At 48.5% G+C, this 25,502-nt stretch overlaps 1 protein-coding gene across 1 annotated transcript; it reads left to right on the top strand.

The window, feature by feature from the left end:
- The first annotated feature begins 1,291 nt into the window (after positions 1-1,291).
- znf831 (zinc finger protein 831) lies at positions 1,292-17,193 on the top strand. The gene is made up of 4 exons (XM_062544416.1): positions 1,292-1,511; positions 3,246-10,004; positions 13,905-14,194; positions 15,427-17,193. The coding sequence occupies exons 2-4, from the start codon at positions 3,341-3,343 to the stop codon at positions 16,237-16,239; spliced, it is 7,767 nt and encodes a 2,588-aa protein (XP_062400400.1). The 5' UTR covers positions 1,292-1,511; positions 3,246-3,340; the 3' UTR covers positions 16,240-17,193.
- Positions 17,194-25,502: the final 8,309 nt, after the last annotated feature.

Raw genomic sequence — 25,502 nt, 5'->3', positions numbered from 1 at the left:
GTGTCCTTTGTCCAATGTAATGCATTATTTACATATGCGTTGGTATAGGCTTTGTTGTCATGTCTGTGTTTACGGGTGCTTTGCATCGGTTGATATCGGTTGTGAAGCGGTTCCCTGCTTTAGGAAAATGAGGCTGCCAGCAAAGTCTTTCACCCCTTGGTCACTGCCAGGCATTCATTAGCCACTGAAGTAAAAATGACCAGTAATCTGCGGAAGAAGGGATTATGTTATTCCCCTCCCTCTCTTCCTCTTAGTCACCACTGGGCTCACCCTGCGTCCATCGCTCACGTTGCTCCTGCCGTTCTCTGTGTTGGAGCAGGAAGGAGTCCCATTTGGGTGTGTCCTATACACAAATGCTGGATGCTGAAAGAAATATGATCACATGAGAAGGATAATCAAGACATTATTTTTCAAGATGCTTGTGGCTGAATAACGTAAATTAAGTGAACCTAAAATGTGTGTTTCACAACCATTAGCGGTTTGAGAGATATGGGTCATTTTTGTGATCGTGAACAAAAGTTGTCTGTTGCCAAGAGGCCAGGTGCCATCTCTCTCACATGTCCCACTATGGTGGTTTACAGGACAGATGGAGATTTCATTAGGTGAAGGTCACATTCACTGCAGGTCTTATCTTTATCTTGCCTCTGTGCCTATTGGTGATAGTGTGGGCTTTAGCTTTTTTCAGCGCTGAGCAGAAAGAGCTTGGCTTTCCTCTCAAACGCTGCACACCCACACGCTCTCATGCACCTCTCCTTGGTGCGGTGTGTGTGTATGTGTGTGTGCGCGCGTGCGAGTGAGTGTGTGGGTGTGGGAGGGAGTAAGTGTGTGCCAAGCCAAGATGTCAGATTCTAACTCTCTTCTCTCTTTTCACACACACACATCCACAGAATGTAATCAAGCTCAGTAATGCTGCATCAATATCTTAGTGAAAGGTTAGTCCATTTCCTCATTGAAAGAGTTTGTTGTTATTAATTCTCCCTCTTTCTCTCTCTTTCTCTCTCTCTCTTTTTCTTATTTTGTCAGTTTTCCTCACTCCTCTCTCAAATACATCTTTTCTATCTCTGACCATCCCTCCCTCTCTTCTTCCCCTGATGTCTCGCAGCTGCTCGCTGTCTCTCTGTCTGTGCTTGTATACCTCCTTGTTTTGAGTTCTTTTGTTTACCACGTGCCTCTCTCTCTGTCTCCTCTTGTGCCTGACACCTCTCGCACTCTCTTCGCCCATTTGACCCTGTTTTATCTGCTCTCTCGCTGGGCGCTCTCGCCAATTTGCATATGTGACGTGACCGAGCTTGCATTTCCTCCATCTGCACCAGCAACAGTTCCTCTACACAACGGGCTAAAGGACAGTGCAATATATAGGGAACACTGAGAGTGCAACTGTGGCGAAAGACGTCGTCATAAGGTCCTGTTTCTGTTGATGACCCCCTCTGCTCTCGGGAAGCTTGTTCAACACTGACTGTTTTTTTACCGCTCGAAGTGGAGATGCATCAAGCCACAACTTTCGCAATATGGTGAGTGCCTTTTCTCCTCTGCTTTGACAGTAGTGACTAGACAACAAGGGGCTCTTTAAACACCATGTCAACAACTCATTCAGCGTGAACTCAACATTTGTAAATGTTTATTTTTATTTACATTTTATTCTTTATACTCTGACCTCATATCCACATGTAGTGCCTCAGGAGGCTCCTCTCTGAGAGTTTTGGTCACATTTGAAAAGTGTGCTTTAGTTTTACAGTGCTTTAGAGTGTTACATTGTGGAGAATGATCCTGTCCACTACTTCTCTATTAGTTCTGTTGTAGCTGAACAGTTGGAACTAAAAGCTGCGTAGATTTCCTCTGTCAAGGCCATTTTATGACCCTTTATTATCAAGGTACAGGTAGAGTGGGTAGATGGCTAAATGGCTGTACACATTTGTAATGTGTGTAATGTAGTGCAGTTGTGTAGTTACAAACTCACTCAAGGATAGGGTTATGAATTCTCATTTTTGACCTAGTCACTTTTGAATGTTAAATATATGTCTGAGTGGCATAAAACAGAAAGATGTCATTGTATGAGTGGAAAGGCATGCTTCATTAAACTGAGTAAAGATATATTCTACACTTACTGCTCTCACTATCTACCAAATGGTTACAAAACATTCTTAAACAAGTGTCTTAGACTGTTGGTATGATGGTATGGTATGATGTTGCGGATTCAGAAAACATCTACAGGAAATGTTTAGTAGATTTTCCACAATTAAAACAGGGTTTCGATTCAGTCAAACTGCACTTCCTAGTTTGTGAAGTCGTCACTGTCACAAAAAGTGCCTGCGCCACAGATGAGCTGAAATAAAAGAACAGAGGCAAAAAGCATGTCGAAACTGTGTGCTGTTCACTGTCACACGCTGACATGCACGGCTTCAGGTGTCGCTTACTGATGCACACTCAGTCCATTAGTTCTGAGGTTGGAAATGAAATCAGAAAAAAAAAAGCTAGCTGTTGATCATTGAGGGCTTTGGCAGGGTGCACTGCTGCCTTTGGGTGAGTCATTCCTCTACAGAACGCCTCTGTCTCATCTCTCTCTCTCACTGCCGCATGCAAATGCTGTGTATATTTTCTGTGCTGTTAACATAGCAACAATCATAAATTAGTGGACAAACTCTGATGAAGGCCGGTGAGCCGATATGTGTTGGTGTATGCTTAAAATGTGCTAACAAATAAAGGTTTGTTAACATTTACAATCCTGCCGAGTGCCTGGATACAGAATATTTCCCTTTCCTTCTCAATAATCATAAAGTAGCGCTTTACAGTCGGTGTTAACTGGTACTATGATCGCAGATTGTTTTTCCTTTTTCAAATGCCTCCACAAAACGATGTGGTTCATTTGCCTTTAAAACATCTCCGCATTTAAATGCCTTTAAGCAACAAATTCACCAGCACATATAAATCATGTGTATCTTTATGCTCTTTGCTAATGTAATCCTCTGCACTTGAATCTCAGTTTAGGGAAAAAAAGATCCTTGGCTCAGTAGGACAGTATCCAGTCTGGCATTCCTCTGCAGTACCTCTGCATAGACAAGGCACCTTTGTGATAGGAAATCACATCGCCTCTGAAATTGAGCTGCACCCCCCCCCCTCTCCTCCTCTTCCTCCACCTCCGTCTCCTCTCACTCCTCTTCTCTCTGGATCCTGTTTAAGTCACAGACGTAGGATTCCTTTTATCCGGGGGAGCTGGGGCCTAATGCAAACTGTGTTTCTCTTTGCAGGTAATTAGCAGCCTTGGTTCCCTGACATCACCCAGCAAGAGAGAGCGAAAGGGAGAGCGAGCGGGAAAGAGAGAGAGAGAGAGAGAGCCGTTACCATGGAGACTGGCAAGCTGGGTTTTGTTCAGACTGCCGTGCCAGAGGGCTCAGTTGCGGTGACGGCGGCAGCACATGAGGCAGCAGCAGACATGATGCACGTTCAGGCCCCGCCGCTCGCCACCTTCTTCGTCCGCGCCATGACGGGGCCCTCGCCACCGCAGGTGCCGCCGCCGCCAGCTGTGCCAACCCAGACGCAGCCGACTCAGGCCCAACTTCCTGCAGCCGCGATCCAGGACACGCCAGCCATCACCCTGCCTATGCCCGCTCTCAGCGCCAAGCAGCCTCTGCCCATCCTGACTCTCCACATCGCCGGAGGGATGCCCCTGGCGGCCGCGCAGGGCCTGAAGCCTGGCGGGGCGACGTTGGCGCCATGCCCCTCCTCCAAGCCCCCGAAGTCGGTGGGCAAGCACGTGTGCCAGTACTGCGGGCGAGACTGCCTGAAGCCCAGCGTGCTGGAGAAGCACCTGCGCTGCCACACGGGCGAGAGGCCGTACCCGTGCACCGTCTGCAGGGTCTCCTTCAAGACGCAGAGCAACCTCTACAAGCACAAGCGCACGCAGGCGCACGCGCGCATCTCCAGCGAGTCGGACCGGGGCCTGAGCCTGAGCAGCCAGGAGAGCCTGCACGGCTCCAGGGACACCTGCTTCTCCTCCAGCCTCTCGCTGGACGCCCAGAGCCTGGACTGCGGGAGCCAGGACGGCATGGAGGTCGCGGTCAAGCCGCCGCCTCTTGGGGGCGCCGGTGAGTCTGCAGACTCTGGCCTGTCGCATTCGAGCCAGGAGGACACGCCGGGCTCAGGCACGGCGAGGGCTTTGCAACAGGCCGCTTTGGTGGGTCTCATCGTTGCCCCCATGGACGTACAGAAAGAAGCGCTGACACCTCAGCCTCAACAGATGGAGCCCCCTTGTGGCGGAGGCGTTACCACTGCAGGCAGAGACTCGAAAAGGCTGGCCATGGGAGAAGGCCCAAGACCCTGTGGGGGTGCGAGGTTAATGCCCAGCCGACACCTCCCTCTGCAGAGGCAGGAGGCCACTCTTTCCCCCAAGCCGTGGGACTCCATCTCCAGGGGCAAGTCTCAGAGTCATGACAGCACCGACTCTGGGTTCAGCGACAACGGTGAGCACCACTGGACATCAAGCCCGGGCAGCAGCCCGCACGAGCACAGCATGGAGTCGCTGACCGAGTCCAGCATGGAGGTGCCAGATCCTCAGACTGTCTGCCAGGTGGACTCCACCGACCCAGCCTCAGCGGGGGGATCTAAGAGCAAGGTGTCGGTCCAGGAGAAGAAGCAACTGGAGGAGCGCATCTCAAAGATCATCTCGAAGAATGACGCGCTGATGGACGACAAACACCTGGAGAACGTTCGCCCGAGGAAGACGGTGCTGTCCAAACAAGGCAGCATTGACCTCCCCATGCCCTACACCTACAAGGACTCCTTCCACTTCGAGATGAAGTCCACCACCATGTCCTCCGTCGCCACCTCCAAGCAGACGTCTATCTCACCAGGCCCGGACAGGAGAGGGATGCAAGCGTTCCACAGCTCCCTGCCCTCTCAGCACGCCGACAGCCTGGACCACGCTCCGCTGACCAGGAGCAGCTCGCTGCCCTTTAGCGTGAGCGAGCAGCAGAGCGAGGCGGCAGGCACGGCCTCGCCCCGTCACACCGACCGCCTCGCGCTGAACAGGAGGAGCAGCGCGGGACACCTGCACTCGCTGAAGGTCGGGGCGCAGTCCGTGGACCGGCACGAGCCCAGCCACAGGTCCCTGGTCAGGCAGGGGGCCGTGGACTGCCTGCCGGAGGCGTCCCCGACCAAGAGGGGCAGCCTGAGCAGCCTCAGCTCCGACAGCACAGACTGCTGCACGGACGCCGCGGGCGAACCGGCCGCCACCAGGAAGTATCGACGGAAGCGGTCGCAGAAATTTGACTACAACAAATGGTACGTCTACGGCGACGGAATTTTCCGAAAGCTCTACAGCACTTCGTCAGAGAAAGAGCCGGAGCCCTCCCCGCTGAAAACGCAAAAGTCCCTCGCTAACAGCCTCGAGCATCACGACGATCAGAGAGAGGACATTCAAATCAGCCAGGTCAGAGAGCCTGCCGCAGGTACACAGGTGACTGTGTCCATCGCCAACATGTCAGTGGGCACCATGCAAAGCGTCCATTGTCCCTCCACCAGCCCTGGGCTTGGCCTGGCCCCTGCGGATGTATCATCATGCACAGACAGGAGACACAGCAGCGCCCCCTCTTATGTACTGCTCCCAGGCTCCGTGCTGAAAACCACAGGGCCGCCGCTACCGCCGCCGCCGCTTCAGCGGACGGAGAGCCGAGTGATTCTGGGCGCCGACATTTTGTCACCGAAGGGGTCATCGATAGAGACGGGCTGTGAGATTGTCCCGCAGCACGGCGCTCTTCCCTCCGAGAGGAAGAAGCAACGCACGGAGGAGAACGTCTGTGTCGTATTAGACGGCGTGGACACTGGCGAGAGGCGAGGGAGTGTCCCGGCTTATAAAATCGGATGGCCAGATGGAGACATGACTAACGGTGTGAATCAAGCCCTGCCGCCCACGGAGCGAGGACACAGCAGGCCTCACATTCAGCGCCAGGACAGTCTGATCTACCTTCCCGTAACGGCCAGACAGCCTCTGCAGAAGAGGCACAGCTCTCCGCTTTGTGTGCTGGACGTCAGCAGACCATCTGAGCTGGCCGCTGCTTCCTCCAACACCTCCAACACCTCCACCATCACCACCTCCCTGCCGGCAAAGAGCAGCTTTCTGCCCAAGTATCAGCTGAAGCTGCCCGAGACTTCGGGGCACGTAGACCCTTGCCCACGCCGCGTGGCGCCGCTCCTGCGCCACAGCTTCTCGTCGTCGCAGATCTTCACGACGTGCGCGCCCCGCTCGGGCCACAGCGACTCCATAACGTCCTTCTCGACCCTGACTCAGAGTCAGCCGGTCACGCCCATCACGCTGATCCACAGTCAGCAGAACAGGTGTGACGGGAGCACGAGGCTCAGCGCGCTGGGCCTGCCCGTCCCCGTCCCCGCCTCCACTTGGAGCCCCTCCACTGCGGCCGTTAGGGGGCTGACGCCGCACGACTTTCCCGCTCGAGCTTTAGGGGCGCCTGGTCCAGCACGGAGCCTGAGAACCACGAGCGATACGCCCTGGACAGCGCAGAATCAGACGCTCACCATGGTCACCTCGTCTATTCCAGGTCAGTCTTACATGTGCAGGACGGTGTTAGCGCAAGATCAGTTTGGCTCGATCACAACCCCGCGTCACAGCCAGTCTGTCATCCCCGTCATATCTCACAATCAGACTGCACTCACAGGCACACTGTGTCCTGAGCAGCGTGCCAAATCTCTCACAGATATCCATCACACAGGTGCACCTGTCATGCCCGTCCAGTATCACATTCAACAAGTGGCAAATGTTACAGACTTAGCCCGGATACCGACCGCTACACCCACATCAGTGTTCTCCATTAGTCACCCTATTCAACCTATCGCAGGTGTAACACTCGATCAGACCGCTACCCCTGCAGCAGTACAGTGTCACAGTCGGCAGGTGACACCTGCAGGTTTCAACCAAAACAATCCAGTTACACAGAAAACAGTATTTTCCAGCAGCCGACTTGTCAGAGATGTGTCACTCAATCAGACACCTTTACCTATTCCATTACAATACCAGATTCAGCAAGCTCTACCAGTACCAGGTTTAAACCAAAGTATTTCAGTTAAACCAATCACAATGTTTGCTGCCTCTCAACCGGTGAAATCTGGTAGAGAAATAGCTCTCAGTCAGACAGGTACACCTGTAACTGTGCCATATCAGATTCAGCAAGCTACAGCTGTTATAGGTTTAGTACAGAATGTTCCGGTTACAGCCAACACGATATTGTCTACAAATCCACCTGCCAAACATTTAACTGATTTGTCTCTTAGTCAGATAACTCCAGTGGTTGTTCAGCATCAGACGCAGGAACTTGCTGCTGTCACACCGTTGGAACAGAATGTTCCGGTTACATCCACCAGGATAGTTTCCAGCTGTCGAGCAATTAAGTCGTCCAGAGAAATGTCAATTAGTGAAGCAGCTACTCCTGTTACAGTGCAATATCACATTCAACAAGCAACACGATTAGCACAGAACGTTTCAGCTAATTCCACAGTAGTTTCAAGTGAGCCAATTCAGCAGGTCACAGATATGGCACTTCAACATGTAGCTACCCCTGTAACTGTACAGTGTGTCATTCAGCAAGCTACACCCATCAGAGTATTATCCCAGAGATCCTCATCTACAACTATTACAACACATGCACTGTGTCAGTTAAGTAATCCCGTCACAGACTTGCCACTCAAACAGGCAGCTAAACCTGCAACAGCACAGTATCACTTTCAGCAGCCCACACCGATACCTCACACTCAGCCCGCAAAACCTGTCGCTGAGGATTCCCCCAGCCTGCCACCCACAGCAGTCCCAGTCAGATACCACTGTCAAGCAGCCGTGTCAGGCGTAGGAAACAGCCAGAAAGCATCACCTCTTGCCGTCATACCCCTGAATCAGCCAGCCACACCCACACCCACAGCAGGTGTCGTACAGCAACTTCAGACCACCTACACATCGATCGATGCCACAGCGCCGGGTGAACCTTGTGCATCCACACCCGCCGTGCAGAGTCAGGGCTCAACATCTGTGACAGCCCCCCAACAGTCTGCCACGCATGCTCCCGAGCCCTCTGCTGTTTGCCCTCTGGTGGACGTCACCCCAGAGGCCCACTCAACCACCGCCGTGCCCAGAGAGAGCCTCCACGGAGCGGGGGGTGTCGGAGGCGTGCCTGCCCAGGCCCCGACTCAGGACACATTCTTCATGAGAACGCCGGACCTGCAGATTGTCATGCAGCTCATCTCTGACGAGCAGCTGGCCCTGATGGCACCCCAGATCGAGGCTGGGGATTACAAACAAGGCGCCGGGGGTGCCTCCATCATCACCGGGTCAGCAGCGGTGCCAAAGACAGAGACGAGCGGACAGCCTCCTCTAGTTTCTCAGGACACGAGTGTGAGTGTGACAAATAATGGTAATGACGTAAATTCAACACAAGGGGGATGCATAGCGTCAAGAATCATGTCAGCAAATGGATCTACTGTAACGGCCATGTCAGATTGTGCTACGTCAGTTAGCACTGCTAAACCTTCCTGTCCTGGTTCTCTGTTCATGAACTCCAACTCCTCTCCGACAGAAAGGCCTGGCCAGAGTCAGGCTTCAGTTTTGCAGGGCACTGCACAGAGCCTATACATACCAGGCCAGACAGGTACAGTGACTAGCCAGGCCATAGAATCTGGATTGAAAGAAAACCAGGAAGTGGGACAGAGAGATTGTGTTCCTGCCCAACTGATGGTCAGTGGGAAGAACTCTACAACGGAACAAGGTTCCGTGAACGCCCACATTTCACTTCATAAACAGCAGCATTCGTTAGTGCGGCCCACGTCCCCTACACGCCACGATCCCACAATGCAACGCTGCGTCGGTCAGGCTCCTGAATCATATCAGCAAAGCAGTTTGAGTGGGCCACAGTCGTCTGTCTCGACTGAGAGGCCATGCCCTCCAACGATGCAAGAGTCTTTGCCCAGCAAAGTTGGAGCCCCGGCGCCTAATCAGGAACACCATCTGTCAGGTGTTCCTGTGGGTTCGACTGCCTCAGTCAGGAGCAGTGCAGCCGTTTCCGCCCAGAGGGTGGTGGTGGACGTGGAGCCCCAGCCGTCAGCCGTCCCCTCTGCTTGTCACCCGTCTCCACCTGCGGCTCACTGTCCATCTGTTTCCCATCACTCTCCCCTCTCCGAGAGGACGGGTTCCTCTCACGGCGTTTCTCAGTCTGGCGCCACGCCTAATGCGGGTGACACGACTGTCACAACACAGACTAATCTGCAGCGCTGCCTGCTAGAGATGCCTAGCCAGCCCCAGACTCTCACTGCCGAAGACCGGCTAGGACACACAGTACCAGTGTCCACTGAAATATTAGCCTCAGAGCCAGGCCGGCCTCAGCCGCTGGGATGTGCGCCGGGACTGACTCCGCCCCCTGGGTCAGTGCAGGTCTTAAGCGGTGCCGTCGGACTAAGCCGGTCAAATGGCCCCTCGCTTGTGCTCGGTGGTGCGGAAGAGAGGAGCTGCTCAGCCACACTGCTTGACCACGTGGGGTCAGTCTCGGGCTCACACGCCACTGCCGGCCAACGCCATCTCGGCCCTGCGGCCTGCGCCTCTCCTGCGGCTCCTCCGACCGCGCAGTCCGCGGGCTCGGGAGGCGCATCATCACACCCCGCATCACATCCTGCCATGGGCCAACACAAACCCCCGTGCCCGGGAGACGACGCACGGGAGGATGGGTGTAATCACGCAGCGCTGATCAGGGGATCGGCGACCGAAGTGTGCGTTCCAGACAAAACATCTGGAGAACCTCAGCAGTCCCAGAGGGCCGCGGCGGGGCAGGCTGAGACAACACAGACGCCCTCTGCTGGTCGCAGGGTGGAGAGCGGGGGGACCAGAGGTGCCGTGGGAGTGGACCAGGGCGATGCGCGCAGCATGGGTGTGCAGCCAACTCAAGCGTGTATCCAACAGGAGAAGACTGTTCGGATTGAGGAGACGCCCTATTCAAGCTCAATCACAGCTGATCAAGGTATGGTTGTTGTTTTCTTGTTCTTGTTTTTGTTGTTGTTGAATTTTCCTTTTCTGTGACATTTCAAAAGACTGGCACGGGTGCATGCACACTGCAAAAAGGCCTCGGGATGATTCTGCCACAATTTTATTGATTTTGGCAGTCTGGTGTTTCTGAGGAGTAGGACAGGATTAGTGAAAACATAAAGTACGCTGGAGCACATGTCATGGACATAATAACTTACATGTATGTTGATTTAAAAGTAGACTAATGACAAAAGTAATTTTGTTTATAGTTCCCTTTTTTTTACATGTATTCACATTCATTTACATTTATGTCCCTGTTCTTCCTCTTTAGTTTTTAATTTATGAACACAGGGTTCTCAGACATTGCACACTGGAATCTTTTCTGTTCGTATTAGTATTTCTCCACTAGGTGGTGACAAATAGCCATCCTCTCCCTCCTATTCTAACACTGTAAATGTCCTGGTATCATAAAACAACATCCTGCTGTAATTATAATACATCAGCCCAGTATCATACAATATACTGCATGCATTAGTCAAAATCACATACTGTACAGTACATGATAGACACAGACTACTGGTTTTATCTGTCAGTGTCAAGTAAAAAAAATATGTAAACATTCACTGTACCTCCCTGGAGTTTGCAGGTGAGAGATAAGGAAATGATTACTCTCACACTCTCACATTACAACATTGCAACAGCTGATTGATTGGGAATACCTTAAATGACGCATAATGCATTCTTTGTCAAATTGCTTGTGTCTGTGTTTGTGAAGGTATGCACACACATCTGTTTTTTTTCTACATGTTTGTATGCAAGTGTGTGTTTGTGTGTGTGTTTGATGTGGGTGTGGATTTTTTTTTTTGGGGGGGGGGCGGCGTCAGTGTGCATATGCATGCGTGTGTGTGTGTGTGTGTGTGTGTGTGTGTGTGTGTGTGTGTGTGTGTACTATGATAGACAGAAATAAAAGCTTTCAAGTCAGATTTTTCATATTACAGTAAGTACAAGTCAAAGACAATCTCTTCTATGAACACTATAAACACACAATGTTCTCCTTCAGCAGCCCTGTTCTGAGATACCCTTTAAACCACTGGGGGACACAGTCGAGCACCTGTAACAACCGTGTAGTTAGACTAGAACGGCAGTGTTCTCAGCGGGCAGTTGATATGGGCCCTGTCCCTTCCAGAATCAGCAGTACAATTGAATTATCACTGGTAGCACTGGGGAAATCAGGGCACAGTCAGCTCTATTTAATGTGAGTTTAGCTGCGTCTGCCACGCCTGGAGGGCTTCAGTATCCCCACCTTTCATTTCTGGAGATACTTTTATGCAGACATCTTGAATAAATGTACGATCGCTGAGGCCTGGCAGACTAGAAGGCAGCAAATGGGCTTTGAAATGGGTCTGTTTACGAGATACAGATTGTGCATGAGGAGAGGCCCAGGCGGTTGAGTTCATTAAGTTGAGTTCATAGAGTCTGTGATTGGATTTACAAACAGTGTGTCAATAGAGGAGCCGTGTGCAACTGTGTCTAATGGAAAAATATGATCCAATAGTCAGTGATCAGGAAAAAGCCAGCTCCAGCAACAGGTAATCCAAAAACAAAACAAGGCGAAGGGTAGAGCGTAGAGTATTAAATTCAAGCTTATAGCTCAACAACAATCCAGTTGGGATACCTCACAACAGGGGGTCAGAAATTAGGCTTTAAACAACACTATGCAACAGTTCATATGAAAGACATATACACATACATGGTCATTATGTGTATCAGGATATTGTTGTTCCAGGCTGGAACACCCCGAGAAAATATTATAGTATAAGCTTTCATAGCAACATAGCTATATAGCTATATTTGCTATATTAACATAACAGCTACAAAATTCCAGTTAGCAAGTTCTGCTCAGTGTGCTGGGGTGTGGATTGCACGGTTTTCGTAGATAAGTGCATATTTTTTTTTCACTTTTTCATTAGATGTCCATGTCAATTAGCATGCAAAAGTTCAGGCGAGTTCAACACAATGGAGATGCAGGGAGCATCCTCAAAGTGTCAGAGTTGTAAGTGTTAGCGTGCGTGTGCGCGTCAGAGTTGACGTGCGCTTTGGGAGCATGTGTAGAGTGACTTAACTGTAGCCTTTGACTGGAAGGTGACTTGACTGTCTTGTGTAAAAAAGTGTTTGCAAGATAAAATCAACATAAAGGATTTTTGGATCACAATGAGCTGACCTTACTTGCTGGGTTGTAAGACCCTCAGCTTTTTCTTTCACTGGATCATCTGGAAAAAATTAGGGGGGGTGGGCAGGGACAGGAGTCTCTGATCCTCTTAAGTTAGAACGGTGTTTGTGTTTACTGGTGGCTCCTAATATGTATCCTATTTCAGCGGGTCCAGAGGCTCCCTGTGTAATAAATGCATGCCAGGTCAGATGTCAATCAGGATACAAACATGACCTCCATTTTGATATGACCCAGTCTCTTTGTAGCAATTACTGAAGTAAACGTCAGGTAATCCCATCAGTGATTTCCCTGCCAAATCATGAATGAGAGACTGAGGACTTGTCTGCAGATTGAAATCAAATCTCCAGAAACTGTGGGTGTCACCGGTGTGGGTTTACGTCAGAGCAGAAGATTAGCAGAAACGGGATTCAATTGCACAGGGAGGGTCCTGCAAGCCACCATGTGGTGGCTCAAGTTGATAGGTGTTTGTGGAGGGCTTTGCAGAGACAACAGGAGTGTGTGCATGTTTGTTTGTGTGGTTTTGGTGGTGGTGTGTGTGTGTGTGTGTGTGTGTGTGTGTGTGTGTGTGTGTGTGTGTGTGTGTGTGTGTGTGTGTGTGTGTGTGTGTGTGTGTGTGTGTGTGTGTGTGTGTGTGCGTGTGCGTGTGTCTGTGTGTTGTTAGTGAATGTTCCAGTGAAGTTGTGTGTGTGTTGTTAGTGTACTTGTATGTGTTAGGGTGAGGTGGGGGGTGTTCATGTGTTTGTATGTGCCAGGGTGATTGTGTGTGTGTGTGTGTGTGTGTGTGTGTGTGTGTGTGTTGTTAGTGTGTTTATATGCATGTGGGGGGTGTTGGGCGGTTCCCCGTCCAGGGACTCCTCCGTGAGTGGCCCCAGGAGTTAGTGCAATTTCACGGCCGTCTCCCGTTCCAGAGGGCTGACGTACGACCTGAAACCCAAGCGCAGCCTCCTTGTCAGGCCGCTCCTCGGAAAAGTGAACATGCGAGAGTTCAGCCAAAGCAAACACGGCGCTGAATCGTCGCACCGATTGTTTTTCATCACAATAATCACCCCTATATACCTCCACTTGTGATATACGGCCAGACGAGTGTGTTATTCTGTGCGTCTGTGTTTGCACTGAAAGTCTCTCGCAATATTTTTTATTCATTTGGCTGACGTTTGCTTTTCAGTGAGCCATACATTCCAAAAGTCCAAACAGCAAACTCCATACATCAGTTAGACCGCAGAGAGATTTTTGTAGTCCAAAAAAGAGCAATATGTTTATATCTCAGTTGTTGACCCCTGCTAATGTTCCTCCTGTGAGTTTTACTCATTTCCCTCTATTGTTTAATGCCCCACTGACTCTACACCTGAATGACCCACACAGCCCACTTTAATGAAATATTTCAGCAACAGTTTGACGATAGTTTAAACGTTTTTATTGGCTCTGGCTTCATATAATACCGTATTAATATCGACATTTTATATGTTCATGCCCCGGGGCTGGTCAGGTGAAATAATTCCAATCCTTGTATCGGAACTTTATGGAATCCCACACAACTTTGAAATGCATCCTCTGGGAACGTATCGGAACACAGTGAAATAGGATGATGTGGTGTGAAGAATGCAGGGGCCGACTTAACCCTCCCTTTTAAGCTTGTTAATGACTGTTGTTGCTTTTTGCCATCAGGACCAGGCGACGTGCTCTCCCCCCAAAGCTCACCGCTGCCGCCGGGAGACTGCGGGTCAGAGAGGCAGAGGAAGGTCCCTGAGGAGCCGTGGAGGGGAGCAGAGGAGGAGGAGGAGGAGGAGGAGGAGGAGAGAGGAGGAGCCCAGGAGGGGGGGAACAACAAACGACCCGAGGGGCAGGTTGGGGGTAACGTGGGAGGTGGCGGAAGACAAAATGACGGGGGAGCGGACGAAAGAATGGCGGATCCGCGGGCGGAGGAGTGGACGATGAAAGAATGCAACTTAAGACAGGTATCATTCCAAAATCTAGCCCCCTTATGCAAACAGAGCCTAGGAATGCTCCTCTGCGCTCCACACGACTCACTCCATCATCCCAAAGCTACAACAATACACTGGCACTGCTCTGCACTGCCCATATTAGGCCTGTTATTGTTTTCCCCCGTGTTCATTATAGAGGAATAACACGCAGATGAAAGACTCAGATAGGCCCGCTAAGACACATGTTATTGCCCTCATCCATCCATGCCATGGCTGTGGCCAAAATATTAAAATCTTAATGTATCTTCTTTATGCATGCTGGCGAGGGAAAGATCAGGGCATGGCACTCAGAGGCAAACTAGCCAAAGAGAGGGGGGGGGGGGGGTGATGCCAAACAATGTTTGTTCTTAGTTAATGACTTTGGGGGGGTACTCGGCTCCTGCCTGAGTAAAATAAAACGGAGGATGTTTTTACTGTCTGTGGTGGAGGAGACGGATGGGGGGTGGTGAGGTAGGTGTGGGGCTTGGGTGGGGTGAGGTTAGGGGTTGGAGGGTGGGATGGGATGGGATGGGATGGGGTGTTAAATAGAAGCAGACCCCGGAACAGATCTGACTTGGACCCCATCCTTCCCAAAGTGAGCCACTAAACGGCAAGCACTAAATCACACTCTGATTCCATCTAACAGTTGGGGATTGAGTAGTCAAAATGAAATGTACTATTTACTTTATGTACTGTAGTCTTGGTGCAGTGTTACCAACATCTTGAGTTCAAATGGTTTCTGCACCATTCCTTTGGCCAGTGGGGCTGGTCTGTGTCTTTTTCTAGGAACGGCCAAAAGATTTTTATTAGGTTCTGTTAGCAAAGATTGTTTGGCATAATTAAGTATTACAAAACACTGAGACTAATAATAAAGGCCAGACATTTGGAACACAAAATCCATGACAAATATCTGAAATAGTTGAGCTAAATGTGCCTACTTTACGGGGACTGGGATGACTAACATTCCGAGGACAGGGAAGTCTTCGGGAGCAGAGCCGTGTTCCCATGCTCTGATCCACTCAGATGGCTCTGGTGAGCGAGTAATTTTACGGTCTAGCTGATAAACGCAGTGGCATTCCGCAGGCCACACTAACGCCATGTGTGTGTGTGTGTGTGTGTGTGTGTGTGTGTGTGTGTGTCTGTTTGTGTCTGTGTGTGTGTCTGTGCGTGTATGTGTGTGTGTGTCTGTGTGTGTGTTTGTGTGTATCTACATGTTTTCCTGACAGGAGGAGACAAGCAGTCATGAACCCATCTGGACCCTTCCTGTGCCTCTTCCTCCTCCTCCTCCTCCTCCTCCACCTCCACCTTCACCCCCACCCCCTTGTCCACCTCCGCCCTCCCAGGGGAGCCCTGGCATGTTGCTCAACCTTAACCTTCAACTTGACTCCAGCTCTTCACCCGCCACCCCGCTCTATCCACCCGGCCACTTAACTAGCAGCAGCAGCAGCAGCAGCTGCAGCAGCAGGCATTCAATTCAATCAAGGACACTTTGCCGTTCCCAGCCATTTGTCCAGTGCACGACTCAGGCGCACTCCGGGAGGGCGGACGCGGCGAGATGTTATCAGGAGCCCGGGGAGGCCGCGGCGGTGTCCTCTCCCAAGACTGGGGCCTGCGCCGCCGCCGCCGCTCCCCCGCCCCGCCCGTCGCACGGTGACCTGCCGCTGCACTCTCCCTCCTCCTCCGAAGCCACAAATCACTCGGAGGCCCGGTGGAGGAAGGCGCATTCGCTCCTCGGACACGCCGAGCAGACCTTCACCTGCTTGAGCCACCCAGGGGAGACCCTGTCAGACTCCCAGAACCCCGAGCCTCTTCGCACAGAGGCGGCGCAGACCCACGGCGTGGGAGAGCGGTCCAACTCCCGGCCGAACGGACCGGCCCCGGGCAGGAGGCTGTCTCGAGCGGCTAAGGTGCGGAGCGGCGAGATGGTCAGTCTGAGTCGGAGCCTCAGGGGGGCCAGGAAGTGCATAGACGATAAGGAGGAGAACTCCAGCAGCAGCGACGACGAGGGAAAGCTGGTCATTGAGTTTGAGTCGAACTGAGGGAAATTGCACTTGAATGTATGTACACATAACAAAATACTCATATGGACAAACATATGTACATATAATACACATACGTACAGAACACAAGTTGAAGACCAAACACACACACATACACGCTATGAAATGTCTCACACACATATACATGTCAACAACAAACTGTGTCTCATCCAATCTCGCACGCAAACTCACACAAACAAGCTTTGATATTTTACTACTGCCAGCAGTGCCAGAGACCCCTGTACTCTCACTCACTCTCTCTCTCTCTCTCTCACACACACACACACACACATACACATGCAAACTCTTTTAGAACCTGACTCTGCATCCATACACAACACAACCCCCCTCTGCCTAATTTCTCGGTCTCTCATTCTCACGCACTAGCTATCAAGCTCCCACTCTCGCCACCTGTATGCTGAATCATGGCTGTGATCCGGCCCTCCAGGTGCACCGGAGGGGTAAGCCGCTACACGAGAGGCAGACACACTCACACACAGGCACACTCACCTCCTTGGTGTTTAACCCCCGCTTGGGCGACATGTGATTCATTTTTTACTCAGACGCGGTCTGCGAGCGTAAACAGGAAGTTGTCGGCACGAGAGCTATACACTCACAGTAACTCGAGGTTCCCAAGGAATCTGCCGTCAAAGATATCCGTCAGCAAGATCGGTCTCAGCCATTAGGGGAGGGTGTGTTAATCTTCACCTGTGCGATGCCCTCAGGCAGGAGTTGTTGTGAAGCAGTTTTTACTACTCAGGCTTATTCTCGCCTCTGCAATTTTGTGGTGAAGTCTGTGAGTCAAGTGCTATTTAAGATCATGTTTGTGGACACAGTAACATTTCCGTTAAGAGGTGACAATCTATTATTGCTGAGCGTTTTGTTTCTATTGTAATTTACATTTTTCTGCCAAATTTTTTGTTCAATAAATCACTGTTCTTTTACAGTTGTTGCTATTGATGAAATCGTTGATGTGTTATTTGTTTATTAGTTCAAACTAACCAAACAACTAAATCCCTCTTGATTAAGTGAAGCCTTTCAGAAGCTCAGAGCCAGGGTATGCACACAATGTGGTAGCACATCTCCATCTAATCCCCAAAGGACTGAGGTACATGTTTGCAAATTTATACAAAAACGCCCACATTTGGCATGTGCTGCAGAGCTAGAGAAACACAACATAACTTGAGATATCTGATCAAAAATCCGATCCAGTTACAACTTTGCTGTGGACTACCCATGAAGCTCCATTTCCATTATATATCTGTGTTTGTGCGTGTGTTTGTGTGTGTGTGTGGCTTAGTATTTCCTATGAGAACAGAGAGAGGAGAGGAAGAGAGTTAAAAAAAAGACATGTCTGTCTTATCATCCATCATCTGGTGGTGTTTTAGCGAGGGATCTCCTCAGTGAAGTAGTTACTGGGCACGGAGGGAGTAAAGCATATATCGACTTTCATCTTGTCCACAACACAAAGTCTGCCGTAAATACTTGCCCTCAGTCAAAGTCATAAAGGCGCCAGGACAAGAATGCGAGCAGACCTCTCCGCATTATTGTTCTCCAAGGCCTCGGAATGCGTCTGTCTGGATGCCCCCCGTGTTAATTCCGGGGTTCCGCCAATGTTCCAGCGATTTTTGTGCGGTACAGGCGAAGGGTGGAGCGTGTTCCTTTCCTGTTTTGTTTCTGATTATGTATCTCTTTTCCTTCGCATCTCTTTCTCTCCGTCTCTCTACCTCTCTTTCTCGCTCCCGCCCTCTCGTTTTTCATAGCATCTTCAAACCGCAGAGGGTCATGTAGAAGACAGCAGTATTTCGGCAGGCTGAAGGCTCATGAGAAATAAGCTACTGCAGGCCTGCCAAACGCTGAGGCTCTCTGTGCAGACTAGGAGGCCCTGGTTAACACGAGTGGGATGAGACAGAAATTGCATGCTACTGGCTTCTGGAAGCTTCTTTCACAGTCGCTCAATATGAGAAGGAAGGAAAAGAGCTGGTCTGCTTTCGAGGCCTGGGGGCAAACACCACACACCACTTAAAGCAGTATTACAGAGATTTGGTCTAAAACTGGTGAGCTACCTCCTTTAAACGTGTGAAGAACCTGGAAAGACGTAGCCCAGTTGGCGCTGATAGAAACGTGCGCTAACTGGTAGCTAGCTGGATAGCTTCATCGGAGAGCTTTTCTGTTCTCTAGAGTGCAGTCAGGGTACCATGCTGTACTGCAGTATGTGGTGGGGGACTCTGTGATGCACCTAGGCTGAGTGAACCCTGCCTGAACTTCCGGCAAATTTGGATTTCGCCCAGCAGATCAGGCTACCTGCACATCTATCTCCTCTGTTCCCCTGCCAGAACCTTTGGCTCCAATCAGAAACCAGCTTATCCAAAAGGATCGTTGGTCTGATTGGTTGAAGGACTATCCAAGTGTACAGAGTCATTTAAACGATGCCCATTGATCACATTTCGTGTGCAGTAGAAACAAAGTGCAGCCTCCCCATACTAATGTTCAATCTTAAAATATTGAGTTTAGTATGGTGATAGGCTGACTATGATGCACCTGTAGAAGTTCAGCAACTGTTGTGGGAGTTATGAAGACCTTTTTTGACCATAGTTGTGTTGTTGGTCAAGAAAGGTGTCGTCTGCATACTTTATTATGGTGTCAGAGTCATCAATGGGTCTGCAGTCATCCACATCCATGAAGAGGGGAAATATGAGTAGAGTCAGGACACCCCAGTGCTCAGTATTATGGAGGAGGAGAGGTGTTGCCTATGCACACTTTTGTCTGCTGGTAATGAGATAAAGAACACAATTGCACAGCTGGGAATTCTAAGATTTCTGAGTTTGATAGCCAGGCTAAAGATAGCCAGGCTTCTTATATTTTCACAGGGTGTTCCAACTTCAAAACTACAGAGTGTAGCCTGGATGGCCAGAGGAAATGACAAAAATATTTTATGTAATTTACATCAACGTATATCACAATTAATTTGAAGAGGGTACTGCAAGTAGTCACTGTTCATAAAACCATAACTTCAAAAGTGGCAAATTGTTACATACTGCTTCATTGAACAGATTTTGATACTTATTCCTACCAATGTTGAATGCGGCCATTCACTGTCTGCTTAGTTTACCTAATTTTGAATGTTGTTTTCTATCATTTAAAACCAAATTCTCACAATGTGACAGATTTGGAACTTGTCTTTACACTTGATGTTAAGCAGGCCAGAAATCTGATGGAACTCAACCATCCAGGAAGCTTAGCTTAATGGGTCAACGTTTACGGCTTCTCTGCCGTTTTAGTGAAAGTAATTCAGGACAGGTGAGGAATTCCCTCATACTGACATCAACACTACCACCATGAACAACTTTAAGAGAAAGTAAAGATATTTAAGGAGTAACTCTCTCTCTCTCTCAGTCAGGGTTCAGGGGTGGTCCTCGATTTTGCCCAGGGGGAGTCCATGCTTTCAACAGCTTCCCCCACAACGGTATTTACATGGAGAAGGCACCTTTAGTGCAAACATCCACACAAACACCAGTCATAACCTGCTAGGCTGCTGACCTCTGTCAAGACTGTCTCTGATCTTCAATGCCTGACTCACACATGTGTTGAAAGGTCTCAGGGTGATGGCTGACTCCAGACTAGACGCCACCCTATGAGTTCCGGCTCTGATGCAGCTGATATCTGGCCCACCCTCACCAGCTTCACGCCATCAGTATTTCTACACCCCTGTTCTGTGACACCGATGTGGTGGGGTGTCTCCGAGTCCTTCGTTTGTACAGTGACACTGAGGGGAACTTCCATATGGAAGCTGTCTGTGTGATCCATGCATGCCAGATACGTGAGCTGGCTGTTGTTTGATATGGCATCTGGCCCAACAATTCGGTTCCACATGGTCTGTTCCGCATTTAAACCATGCTGTATTTAGTCAGAATATTTTGTTGTGACAGCTCCTATGATTATAATTAACATCAATACAGGACTGTGAGCAGACAAGGATTTCTAATGAAGTTATATTACGCTCAATCAGCACAATAACCACTTATCATGAAATTTGACAATGGTCAGAAAAGCACTGAAAAAGTGACATCGATAGGTAATAATAATAATAATAATAATAATAATAATAATAATAATACATTTTATTTATATTGCGCTTCACATCAAATAAATGATCTCAAAGGTAGCCAGAATTCATATGAAATCCTTTGGCGATAGCCAGTGAAAATGCATTTTGAAAGCTTTCGTATCATCTTTCCAACTCCCTGTTCTGCCCCTCTTCACCGGACTGTTCCTGTGCCAGGCCATCTGCGCTGCACGTGACTGGTAGTGTGCAGATGAAAGTGTGATGCCTTGGCCCAAGAACAGGTTAAGGATCCGGATTATAAAAAAAGAATAACGTCAGGCTTGAAAATTTGGCCGCTCGAGCTTCACTTACCATGCACGGTATCCAGATCAATTTCAGGATGCGATCCACAGCACTACTGATGAGCTGTCTCTGCAAATCAAAGAGTGCATTTTGACATATCTGGGTGAAATTCGGGGCTGTATGGTAAACCTACTGTACTGTACCTCACGAATCATCTAAATCACTCAAGAGTACAGAGGGGGGAAAACTGAAGAATCCACAGATTTCATCTCCTCTTTAAAATCCTGCAATTAAGCAGACTACTGAAGAGAAAGCTCTGCTTCTTCTGTGAAATATGCTACATTGGACAGAGAGTGATTTACTTTATACAACAGAAATTGCACAGCCGTTGCAGAAAGGCATTGCCAGATTTTTGACAGCCCCCCTGCTTCTTATCAAGGCCATTTTTTCGGTCCTTGTGGGGCGGCCTGCGCACCGCATTGGAAACTAATGTTTTCCTAATACTGCTCACTTTCGCTGTCCTCTCCATTTATCTTACGCGCATTATTCACGGTGTGAGTAAGCACTTTCATACCGGTCCCTCAGACCAGAAGCTGCTTTATTAAACGCTATCAAAGTCTTTGAGTCAGTGAGTCACCTCAGACATACAGCCAACAGATGTCTAAATACTTACACAGGGCCTATGTATAGTCTGTTGGGCAGGCTTACCTTCATTTTTCAAAATGAATGACTCTGTCAAAGATTAGTCCCAGAATAAGACATGGTAAAAAAAACAGGAAAATGTATGATTGTAAGTCACAGTTTCAAGTTTTTTTTCCCTGTCACAGCATGATGTCCACATGTAATGCATTTTTCTGTCTCAAACGTACAACGTGCCACATTTCAGCCAAAGTAATGTCTAAACTATAGGGACTGTACGTACGGATGCAGTCTGCTCACACTGCTTTATAACAGCCATGCCTGTCTCTGTCCCTGATGTGAGTAAAACTAATACACTGTAGGTCTTTCCATGTTTTCCTTTCTCGAACACAACCTTCTTAAAAAAAAAAAAAAAAAAAGAAAACTCATATTTTCTGTGAGGAGTACTGAGCATTGACAAAGTACCTATCTTATCTTGCTCTATTATGATACACAACATGCTCGCAATATAAAAAGAGTTATTCAACTTGTCTTCCTCCCAGACAGTGCATATCCTTAACAGATTAATCCTAACTCAGTATGTCACACACTGCAGACAACATGCCTGTTCAAAGATGGTGGTCTCCGTTTGGAATTTGCTCATTGTGCTCCCTGAAGTCACAAGGCAGTTTTGTACATACCTAAACATACTGTTACCCATGAATGTTGAAAAGATCAAAGCCAACATACACATGCCTTGGCCAACCACAGCAAACTGGTGAAGCCCCCTATGCCAGTGCAAGAATTAGAGTCCGAGAATCCATGCTCCTTGCTCTGGGTTCAAGAAAACATCTCCTCCCAAACAAATGGTAAATAAAAATACACTCTTCTTATGCAGCAGTGGCTAACCTGGTTCCGCCCGTCTACATACTTCCGCTAAATTTCAATAGACTGGCACTGTTGTGCTTTGAATGGATTTCTCGTGTAGAAAACCAACTGAGAGCCACCAACCAAACAGTGAACAGAGAGGGCGTTGCTGAGGGCGATTACGTTCCACAGGTATGAACTTTCACACGTCCCCCCCGACACACCATTGCTGAGTTAGTAACTTTCTGAGGTGGGCAGGGAAGGCCTTTTCATGTCTGAGCCCATGGGGCCAGTGGCTCATAATCCATCCATGCCGCGGTTAAAAGACTGGTGAAAAAGGAACAAAATTAGGTTGATGTGAGAGATATCTGTGTGTACAGTACATGTGATGTACTAGGCGACCGGTACATTCCTATTTTTAAGCTCTTTCCAGTTTACTTTTTTTTTTATTTATTTTTTTATCTCATTCTGAGATCCTCTGATTACAGCCAAAAGGGAAACATTGTAGGCCAGCATCAGAAATAGAAGGCTGAGATTACACAGGTGTGATGCTAAGAAAATATAAATCAAGGACCAAGAATTGTGCATTAGATTCATTCATTCACCTCAGTGGTAGAGCATGTGTTTTTGTTTATCTACGTTGTGACATAGGGCAAATTGGAGGCGAGATTTCACCACTGCCACAATGTTAAAACGTTTATCTCCCAGTACACCACACAAAAAAACTGGAAATCTTTAGAAGAGACCGGATGAAGCAGAGAATGGGTGGGTGGGAGAGAGGGAGGAAGAGAGAGAGAGAGAGATGCATTCCATTCCAGAAGCAACTCACAGAATGATGGAAAGTCAAGCCACATGGACCTTTCACACTAACAAGACCTCCAGAACACAATGGAATCGGCATGGCATGACGCAAAGTATTTGGGTGTTGAGCTGCAAGTGAGCACGAACTCTGAAACCGTTGCCTGCGCCATGTCACACAGTGCATAATTACGTCATGTGCTAATCACAGCAGGGTCGTTAACCACATGGTGTGGTCCATATACTGTAGAGCTCATGTTTCTGAATATCAAATCTTTGGGTTGAATATTTGACAAAGAAAACAATGTGTCTAAACACCAAAACAGTGACAATATCATGACTGTAGATTATGTTGGCCTCTGAGAAATCTCATCTTTCGTCAACTGAAAGAAATGTTTGAAGTTTGCGTCACAAGGCAACATCACACCTCTGTGAATCAGGAATTGTTGTTGCTGTTTTTTTTTTTTTTTTTCAATTTTTCCTAGAAGAGCAGTGTTTCCCTTTTTTGTTTTTGTTTTGCTTTTATATATTTTTATATCTGGATCTCAGAGTGAGATATGTAAAAAAAAAAAGAAAAATCTGAGTGTTGCCTCTAGAGCCCTAGAAATCCCTTTGTAGTTTTGTGAGGTCCCATGACCCTTCACCCACTCTACTGAATGTCTATGAACTGCATTCTTCTCTCCTTGGGCTCGCGGAGGGATGGAATGGACACCATAATTGCAAAGGTGTTCCGAGTATGCATGTAGGCTGCACATTGGTCTAGAAAGAGGCCCCAAAGTAATGAATGAAAAACTGATTTAATCACAGGGGCTATAACTGGGTAGAGTCGCTTTGCCATATGTCATTTGGTCAATTATAATATTAGACAGTGTGCAGTTTTGTCAGTTACAGTTACAACTGATTTAGGCCTCAGAATGCATATACAGGTACCTTTTAGATACTTCATTTAAAGGAAAATACAATCACTCCCTAGGCTGGGTGAACCCTGCCTGACCTGCCGGCGAATTTGGATTGACTCCGAAGCTGTTCAGTTAAGGTTAAGCTAAAAAAAACTTAACCTTAATTTGCATACACGCGATCTGATTGGCTGACGGATCCGTCGCTGCCTGAAAAGTTGAACATTTCTCAACTTTCTTGACGGAGGCAACGGAGCTGAAGGAACGGACGGACCCACAATGCATTTCAAGTCCGCCCCATGCAAAGTGAATGAGATCCGTTGACGGACGTAGACAGTGTGAACGCAGGGTTACCCCGCGTACACACTGTCTCCGTCCGTCAACGGATCACGGAGGTTGGATCTGCTGTATGTGTATTTGCATACACGTTATCTGATTGGCTGACGGATCCGTCGCTGCCTGAAAAGTTGAACATTTCTCAACTTTCTTGACGGAGGCAACGGAGCTGAAGCGACGGACGGACCCACAATGCATTTCGAGTCCGCCCCATGCAAAATGAATGAGATCCGTTGACGGACGGAGACAGTGTGAATGCGGGGTTAGCTCTGGGGTAGCGAAGATCAAAGTGTGCCGTCTTCACCTACCGAAGATCACAGTCGGCACTAGACGGCAGTGGACAAAACTGTGTAGTGAAAAACGTCTGCATTTTCAATGTCACCATCCCGCGAGAGTTTAACAGGTACAATAATTGAAAATCCCCAAAAAATCTCAAGATACCGGATCTCCTTATTTGGGCAAAGATGGTGGCTTTTTTGTAGGCGAACTTCAGAGGTCTATGGAGCAAGGCTAGACCGAATTTCCAGACCTCAAAATTTGGTGGATGGGATTAAATTCGGACTGGCTTCCAGGCCAGTGTCCTGCTTGTTCAGACTATAAAATGACATGTATCATGTTGGCTTCAAGGCAGTGTTACGCCCAGCGACTTCAAGGCACCTAATCCTAACCCTAGTGCCTTCCATGCAGCACTGCTTGGCTGATGATGTTGGGGGCTGACGGGAATAGGGAAATGACACTAGAGGCAGCATTCCAACATGGACGCTGGATGACTGGAGGTGTGGCCTCCAGCTGATAGACTGTCACTGTAAGTGGATCAAACTTAATGCTTTTTTAACCCCCAGACCTGAGGGCAGAGGAAGATCCCCCATTTAATGCTGTAGTGTCACTTACAAATGGAAAGATAACAGGCTTTCACTTATTAGTGGAGCAACTCAAGGATTTATCAAACAGGATTAGCCTTTTTCACATTACTCTGCTGGAATCCAAGCTTATTGCTTGTTTTTTCAGTTCACCATTCAGTTGGATTTTTTAGTCCAATGGTCGGCAGAGTGATGGAGATGGTAATAGTACAAAAAGGAAACTGTAGTGTGAGTACATACTTAATGCTTTAGTTGATGCGTTGTTCATGCATGAGGTCATGAATGACATATGGTGAACTCATGTCAATTCCTGATTATTCATGATATATTAAGCCATTAAGTAATGCATAAATCATGAATGAATTCATATATGAATTCATGATGATTCATGTTAACCTGACTTTCGCCAGATCCTGTAGTTCGCTGTCTGCTTCACACAAGGATCTGAGACTTCTCGATAGGAGATGTATTTATGAAGGCAGGTCCTTGTAAAACATCCTTGCATGTGATTTGATAAACCACTTGCCTGTTATCTTGAAT

This window comes from Sardina pilchardus, chromosome 9 (assembly GCF_963854185.1).
Source record: "Sardina pilchardus chromosome 9, fSarPil1.1, whole genome shotgun sequence".
NCBI classification, from domain to species: Eukaryota; Metazoa; Chordata; class Actinopteri; order Clupeiformes; family Clupeidae; genus Sardina; species Sardina pilchardus.
The sequence above is the reverse complement of the archived record's forward strand: the minus strand, read 5'-3'. Positions and strand labels throughout refer to the sequence as shown.

Excerpts from the sequence above, each read along its gene's own strand:
- znf831 (XM_062544416.1), top strand. The coding sequence starts at position 3,341 with ATGGAGACTGGCAAGCTGGGTTTTGTTCAGACTGCCGTGCCAGAGGGC. Across the intron at positions 10,005-13,904 it reads CTCAATCACAGCTGATCAAG|GACCAGGCGACGTGCTCTCC; the intron begins GTATGGTTGTTG and ends TTTTGCCATCAG. Across the intron at positions 14,195-15,426 it reads AAGAATGCAACTTAAGACAG|GAGGAGACAAGCAGTCATGA; the intron begins GTATCATTCCAA and ends TTTTCCTGACAG.